The sequence below is a fragment of the Formica exsecta genome, unplaced genomic scaffold, assembly GCF_003651465.1.
Source record: "Formica exsecta isolate Colony F162 unplaced genomic scaffold, ASM365146v1 scaffold90, whole genome shotgun sequence".
Classification (NCBI taxonomy): Eukaryota; Metazoa; Arthropoda; class Insecta; order Hymenoptera; family Formicidae; genus Formica; species Formica exsecta.
In genome coordinates this window covers 235,854-243,464 of record NW_021853667.1, presented here as the reverse complement: position 1 = coordinate 243,464, position 7,611 = coordinate 235,854, and the positions used below count along the sequence as shown (strand labels likewise).

The window sequence follows — 7,611 nt, the reverse complement described above, 5'->3', positions numbered from 1 at the left end:
TATATATATATATATATACATGCGAAATTTTAAGTTTTTCCTTTTCAGTATTCCTTTGTAATACGTGATAGCTATAGAGAGAACGTAGAAGGCGTACGTCGCAACTCGTAAATCGCAAACATTTTATTTGGAATAACATGGAATAACTCTATAGCTTATAAGTATGTTAACGATAAGCTAAGTGCAATGTGTTCCACGTGTATTTAAGTGAGAATAATGAATCGCTTCGTTGCGCGCCTTAACGAAAGAAGAAAAAAAAATGTATATCGCGAATATATCGCTTTCGACGGAAAAAATAATGTAATATAACTTTCATCGGCGGTTTCGCGAAGTTGAGTTTGGGAAAAATTCACTTTCAATCGGAGAAATCTACCTAAAAAGATGATTTTTCTAAACGATAGATTGCCAAACACGACGGGCGAAGTCTCACAGAATCGTTTTTATCTACGAGAGCAGAGAGAAATTATTAATATTATATATACAGACGAATATAAATATTAATTTCATGATAGAGATCCCCCAAGAACTCGATTATTTAAAAATGAAATATATCGCAATAATATATTCTGTCTTCGATTTTTTTACGTACTGTTCTTTATTATTTAACGAAGATTTTGAGTGTCTGATGTGTCTGGTCTGCACTGAAAGTTCATGTATTTTTCCAAACATTGTACATTTTACTCTATAAATATTAATTATATAAATGATATAAATAATAACTATATATATATACATAGAGTATATATAAAATGATAATAATAAGGATAATAATAAACTTTATTACTTTATTATTATATTTTATTATTAATTACTAATAATACTACTATTATGTTCGTAACACTTTATAGCGTTATGAATCACAAATAATGCATTCAACTTATTTTTATTTTATATCCGTATTATTTTTTTATTATTATCATTATTATTATTATTAATAAATAATTTTAAATAACAGCATCAATAAGTTTCAGCTCTTTGAGTGACCATTTCACGCTTTCCATATTCCTATAAAATAATTCTATATACATATAACTTGCAGGATAATTTTTATAGTTAGGTTCACAGACTTTTATATATGTATACTTCTATCTGTGGTTAGGCCAATGTTTATGTTGCGAAAAATAAAAAAAGCGATTTTCTAATGTTGAAACAAAAAATATAAAAAAATCGAGATAATATTTTATAACCCATTATTTATAATTTATATTTTATTATTTATTATTTATATCATTTTGTCAGCAAAAACTAATGTCACACAATTGTTTCATGTAAACGCGAAGCCGCAATGACAAAATTTTTCATTCTCGTCGCGTCATATATCACGTCATATATATGATTTGGCAGATAGCATAAAAAAAAAAAAAAAAAAAAAAAAAAAAAAAAAAAAAAAAAAAAAAAAAAAAAAAAAAAAAAAAAAAAAAAAAAAAAAAAAAAAAAAAAAAAAAAAAAAAAAAAAAAAAAAAAAAAAAAAAAAAAAAAAAAAAAAAAAAAAAAAAAAAAAAAAAAAAAAAAAAAAAAAAAAAAAAAAAAAAAAAAAAAAAAAAAAAAAAAAAAAAAATACCAAACATGGTCACCTATGATTGCGATTTTTTGTTCCAAATTCATTTCCTATAAGACCCTTGAAACTTCATTGTTTTCTTCCTTCTTTTTAATGGCCGCTTCTGATCTAGGATATGATCAGATCATTCCGGCCAACATCTGGTTGCGAGTAATAAATGTAAAAATCTTCTTTAGAAGAGATGAAAACTCAAAAATAAGGTCCAAACAAAGAACACGCGTAACATACCAGAACACGTTTGTTCCCGTCCGTGGGCGGCAAAACGAACTAGAATGAGATTTCATTGACCTGATCTGGAACACCCTGTATAAGGGAGGGGAAGATATTCTCAAATTTATAAATATTGACTTTAATAGAAATACTAAAAGGAACTTATTATGCGACTTGTTGCTATCATTAATGTATTCCAATAAATATCACGCAGTTTATATTTACTTCGCGATCAAAGATGCAATGCTATTTCGTTATCCAGACTTGAAATTTTCTTAAAACAAATGCCCTTAGATTTAAAAGAGACTTAAAAGAAGTGAAGTTCATCTCTAATACACTTTCGCTTGATATCACGTTTTAGTAATATAGGCGAAATGACATGTCCTCCCCCCCCCCCTCTCTTTTTCCCCATGTAATGTGCTACTTCAAAGAGGCGTACCCGCGATAGTATATCCAATCGAACGATTAAAGCCTTTGATTTCCTGCGCGGCTCTCAAATCGCTATCTCTTTACTAACGCGCTGCGCCGCTTCGCATCCGGTTTGCGCCCTTTGTGCCTTCAATTGAAGAGTACATCGAAGTGAATTTCTTCATTTCCCTGGCTTTTCGAGCCGAGCCCCGAGGCAATCCGCTCAGTGGGCTGAAATACAATAACACGGGCGCTGCATAAGGCATGGAAAGAGCTCTCGCGAGAGTCACCTCCTCGTCTCTCCTTCCCAAAGCAACCCTTCGTTCTATTGTATCTTTCACCCTCGTTCGCGCTTTAATGAGATTTAATATCGAAAAAATAATAGAGATATAGAAGCCGATTTCGCTGAATTTTTAAAATCTCATCTGCACGGCGGATATATGTATAGCTTTATTTATAGCAGCGCGATAAATGTGCACATCGCTATAAATCTGTCGTGCAGCGATTCCGAGCATCGATCAATCTCCATCAAACTCGCTGCGATATGTGACGCGCGCGATATTACAATGGAAACGTGTGTCGGGTAAAAAAGTTCGAGATTTTTTAATTAATATTCGAGCGTTAATGAATGAGACTATCGAATGAAGTGATTATTATTATTAAAATCTCGAGGAAGATAATTCCGTGTTCACAATTCCCGCTAATTTCCCAAGATGTGGAGCGCAAATTTGTGACAACAACAAATCTGCAAGACGCTTGAAGCAATTCCCACGACTGCTTTCTGCTTTCTCGACTTAATGCTGATTACTCGCTTTACTACGCTCGCTATTTCAAGTTAAGTGCGATTCTCTCCATCTCTCTCATGGATGTTTATTTTCCTATGTCGAACTAGATCTCGTATAGATTCGGCAACTTCATCAAGCGTTTAAGTTGGAACGTCGCACTGGCGTGGATATTTTCGATCTATCGTTCTATCAACGTTTCCTCAAATAAATAATTTAAGACAGAAAAAAAAAAAAAAAAAAAAAAAAAAAAAAAAAAAAAAAAATACCAAACATGGTCACCTATGATTGCGATTGCAAAGACATCGTAATTACGGAGGGAGTTTTTGGAGAGATTTTTGCCGGTACTTTGTTATTTCATGTCCGGCTTTTGACATATGATTATATAAAAGGCTCTTACAGAATCTCCCGGGGATAACATACGCCGCAATGATAGTAAAGAATATTACGAGGCAGAATTATCCTCGCATATCGATGATAAGGGACCTCGGCTGATACCAGTGAAATCCTATACGATGATTAATAAGAATCATATAGAGATCACCGTCATTTCTTGGGGTGCCACGATCGTTTCGCTAAAATATCCCGACAAGTTCGGACGTATCGCGGATGTTGTTCTTGGTTTTGACGATTTAAAGAGTACGAACTAATTAATTACATATTTATTCATGATATTCGATATTGGATCTTATCTCGAATCTAATTTATAAATGATTTATGTTGCAGGCTACACAAATCCCAGGATTAATCCATTCGTAGGATGCGTACTGGGTAGATGCGCGAATCGCATAAGAAATGGCTGTATTGTCATTAAAGGTAAAACTTACCAGCTCACGAGGAATGATCTCGACAAACATCATCTGCACGGAGGTGTAAGTTCGTCCGTCTCACATTTTCCATTCGAAAATTAAGGTCTTCTTCTATTTTTCTTCTTTAGGAGAAGGGCTTCGGTCGACGATTATGGGACTCGCATATCGATGGCTGCTCGGTCGTCATGACTTACTTAAGCGAAGACGGCGAAGAGGGATATCCTGGTACGGTGTTGAGTACGGTGAGATTCAAGTTGACACCTGATAATAGGCTGGAAATAGGTATCCGGGCAACCACAACAGACTCCACGATAGTCAACATCTCACACGGTTCTTTGTTCAATCTCGCCGGACATGTAATTAACATAATATGCTTTAATAGTAAATTATTGGAGCTGAAATCATCATTCGTAGAGTTTAAAGAAAAAAAAAAGAAAAATGTTTTATATAATTAAATACATGTTATTTTTTCAAGTCAGAATGGTGAATGACGAATGGTTCTAGCTTCGATAAGAAAATCGCGCGGCAGATATTTATTCATCTTATGTATTGTAGGACGCCGGTAAGAAGGAATTGATGAAGCATAAAATCTCATTAAACTGCGATCGTTGGACCTTCGCGGATTATACTGATCCGATACCAACTGGCAGTATTCGAGGAGTCGGAGGAACCATCATGGATCTACGTATACCGAAGTTCCTGGAGAACTGTATCGAGAAGGTGTCCCTAGTTTTGCGTAGCAAATTAACACTAAACAATAGATAATTTCGATAGAAAACGTAATAAATTCATGTAAGCTATAGGTTCCTCCGGGAGAAGGGTATGATCATAATTTCTGCATCACGCCAAACTGGCACGGAGGTAGCACACATGTCGCTCGAGCCGTCCATCCAGGAAGCGGTCGGTAAGAGGTTTTTAATTATTTAGTATATAAGTACAGTATATATTCTGAAACTAAATAATCATATACATATATACGCAGCGTTTTGGAAGTTTATTCCGATCAACCTGGTGTACAGTTTTATACAGGTGGCCGTTTATCAACAGACACTGTTTCTGAGGTACTGTCAATTTATAATTAAATATAGCGATAATGAACATATTAATTTGTGCAATGAAAAAATATATAAAAATATTACTAACAATAAGTTCTTACAAGAAATATTATAATTGTAGACTGGAAATAACATTGCTGTTAAACAAGATGACAGTCCGAATCGTGAAGAAGATGAGGGAGAAACATTGACGACAGATCGAATAGAACAAGATGCGATATCTGAATCATCAGCGCTTCTTTTGGGGAAGCAAGGTGCTCGCTATGTAAAACATTGTGCTTTCAGTATTCAACCGCAAAACTATCCAAATGCCATTAATTATGTAAGTTAAAGTGTTGCAAAATTATATTCTTATGACATATTCATTGATTTATAAGTCGTGAATTAAATTTTCTTTCAGGCACATTTTCCTTGCTCCATTCTACGGCCCGGAGAAATCTATTGTCACGACCTAATTTACAAATTTGGCATTCAATTGGCCAATTATATGTGATATATTATTAAATTATCTTAAAAGCACATTAAATCTTCTTTGTACTTAGTATAAAAAAATTATTCAGTATGTTGCGATATTATATAGTATATCAAGTATCAGTAAAAAACATGAATCTTTAAATTACAAAAAAACATTTGTATTTAAATATAAAAATCAATCTTATATTAAAAAAAAAAACAAAAAAACTAAACATACACAAATGACACTAAAACGTGTCAAATAATAATTAAATAGTAAATAATCTTTTTAGTTGATCTACTGGCATATCACTGTTATTATCACAGATTAGACTGTTTTAATTCGTTTCGCTGAAAAAAATTTTGCAACATTACCAATTACAGGTCCAAATGAATCATTGATCGTCAGGGAACGTTGAATCCATTGTGGTAGTACTTTGACTTTATGACGATAACGTTTATCTAATAGTATAACCGTCGAGTAATCATTGATATGACGAACAGATCGGCCGATACATTGGTTCACCGCTTTCATGCACGAGTTCTCGTAAAAAGTGCTTCCAGCGTCCGGTTTCTAAACAGAGATAAAAAGTAAAATGAAAGATGTTAAAACATTACGCTAAGCTATAATAACAAATTCTTGAATTCTACTTAAAGTGATACAAACCACATGTTCATTTAAGTATTTCATCTTCTCTTGCAATTCCGGTGATTTGATATTAGGATATGGCAAGCCAACGACTATAATACATCTACCCAAATCATCAGAAAAGTTTAAACCTTCGCTTAATTTACCACCTGCAATATGTTATGTAAAATTAGCAAATTGCTTGAAGAATTTGTCTTTATTGATGACAAAAAATATGCACAAATTATTTTTATATAATATATAATTCTTTAATTTATACTTACCAACTACACTAAACAACAATGATCCATTACACGGAGATTGTGGATTCTTGATGGAATGTGCGTATTGATCTAATATTACATTGACCTACATTTTATAATATAAAATAAATAACATGTTTTTACATAATGTCAAGCATAAATATTAATATCAACCATTAATATAACAAAATAAATTACTTGTGATGCTAATTTAGGTTCACGGTAGATACGTTTTTTTACAGAAATTTTTGATGCAATGCCAGATTTATCTAAATGCTTGAATACTATGTCTTCATAGCTGTAAGATGGGAAGAATACTACAATTCCAGCTGGTACAATGTTACATATATTTAATAGAGCTCTACCTAATTCATCCAGCTGAAACAAAGTGCCATTCTTAATAATTTGTAATTAACTTTCACCTCTCAGGACTTACATACATGTATATGTAGACACAAATATTTTTTAGATTTATTTTTCTAAATATAAGGAAAATGAAGAACTTTATTACCAATTTTATATCTTGCCGATTATGAAAATTAAATTCGAATTCAACTCCAGTTGGACCACGTATCATGACGTTGGATAGAATATTTTCTTTGGGAATTACATGATCGCACGAAAATGTCATAATTCTACCCGGCATTGCCCCTGCCATTAGGAACAGTTGATCTATGAATTCAGACATGGGTTCCATTGTGCCACCAGCCAGTATCACCGATCTGGCATCTCTCACTATGAGTTTTATAAAAAATATAAGAGTAAAAATAAAATGAGAAGTATATGTGACTTAAATAAGTATTCAATGCATGTACCAATATCGTGAAAATGTGTCGCTGGGTTTAACAATAAAAATTTTATAATCCCTTGCCCGATATTGGCACCAGGTAAAACGCATATTCTGCCGTCCATGCATCTGCTTTTCAGGCACTCTAGGAAGTTCAAAATTGCCATTAATGGATTGCTCGTTTGTTCTTCATTATTTTCCACTATATCCGCGTTACTGGCGGTTCCTTGAGATAATGTATCTTTGTTTTTAATTGAGTTTAGAAATTCCGTAATACCGGATTTCTTTATTTTCTGTTCATTGATTTTTATGCTATTGCCATATTGCTCGACAAATCCTTGTAATTTATGAGTAAGTTTCGAAGTTTTAACGAACTCCAGCAGCTTGAATATATTTACTGTATCAATCTCTGTAAGCAGTTCGAATTCCTCTATTTTGTATAATTTGGTTGTTACTGTTTTATCGATCTCGTCATTGGGATGAGATCTTGTTGTTGCTCCAAAGAGAGTTAAAAGCTTCTTTAAGCAAAAATTTAGCTGACTTAAATATAATACGCTTTTAGCTGAGAACAAAGATTCAAATCTGTAACCATGTTACTCTCAGTTAGAAATTTTTATTTTAATATATAATTTAATCAGAATTTTAATATATTTAATAT

The 7,611-nt window shown here is 32.7% G+C and overlaps 2 protein-coding genes and 1 long non-coding RNA gene across 4 annotated transcripts in view; 1 reads left to right on the top strand and 2 right to left on the bottom strand.

Moving 5' to 3' along the window:
- LOC115245081 overlaps positions 1–3,956 on the bottom strand; it is a 5,277-nt gene extending 1,321 nt beyond the window's left edge. Inside the window, exon 1 of the long non-coding RNA XR_003885483.1 lies at positions 3,786–3,956. This is a non-coding gene — a long non-coding RNA (uncharacterized LOC115245081). The remainder of the gene's footprint in view (positions 1–3,785) is intronic.
- On the top strand, positions 3,358–5,503 carry LOC115245080 (aldose 1-epimerase-like). Its single transcript, XM_029823182.1, has 8 exons — positions 3,358–3,597; positions 3,685–3,830; positions 3,896–4,123; positions 4,323–4,487; positions 4,571–4,671; positions 4,750–4,828; positions 4,944–5,144; positions 5,223–5,503. Exons 1-8 carry the CDS (start codon positions 3,474–3,476, stop codon positions 5,313–5,315), a joined length of 1,137 nt encoding a protein of 378 aa, XP_029679042.1. The 5' UTR covers positions 3,358–3,473; the 3' UTR covers positions 5,316–5,503.
- LOC115245077 (ATP-dependent DNA helicase DDX11) overlaps positions 5,503–7,611 on the bottom strand; it is a 4,129-nt gene continuing 2,020 nt past the window's right edge. For both annotated transcript variants that reach the window (XM_029823178.1, XM_029823179.1), the window contains 6 exons: positions 6,982–7,535; positions 6,678–6,901; positions 6,365–6,544; positions 6,188–6,272; positions 5,943–6,073; positions 5,503–5,849 (listed from right to left, as the gene is read on the bottom strand). In XM_029823178.1, the coding sequence (XP_029679038.1) occupies positions 5,604–5,849; positions 5,943–6,073; positions 6,188–6,272; positions 6,365–6,544; positions 6,678–6,901; positions 6,982–7,535 (1,420 nt within the window). In that variant the 3' untranslated portion in view covers positions 5,503–5,603. The remainder of the gene's footprint in view (positions 5,850–5,942; positions 6,074–6,187; positions 6,273–6,364; positions 6,545–6,677; positions 6,902–6,981; positions 7,536–7,611) is intronic.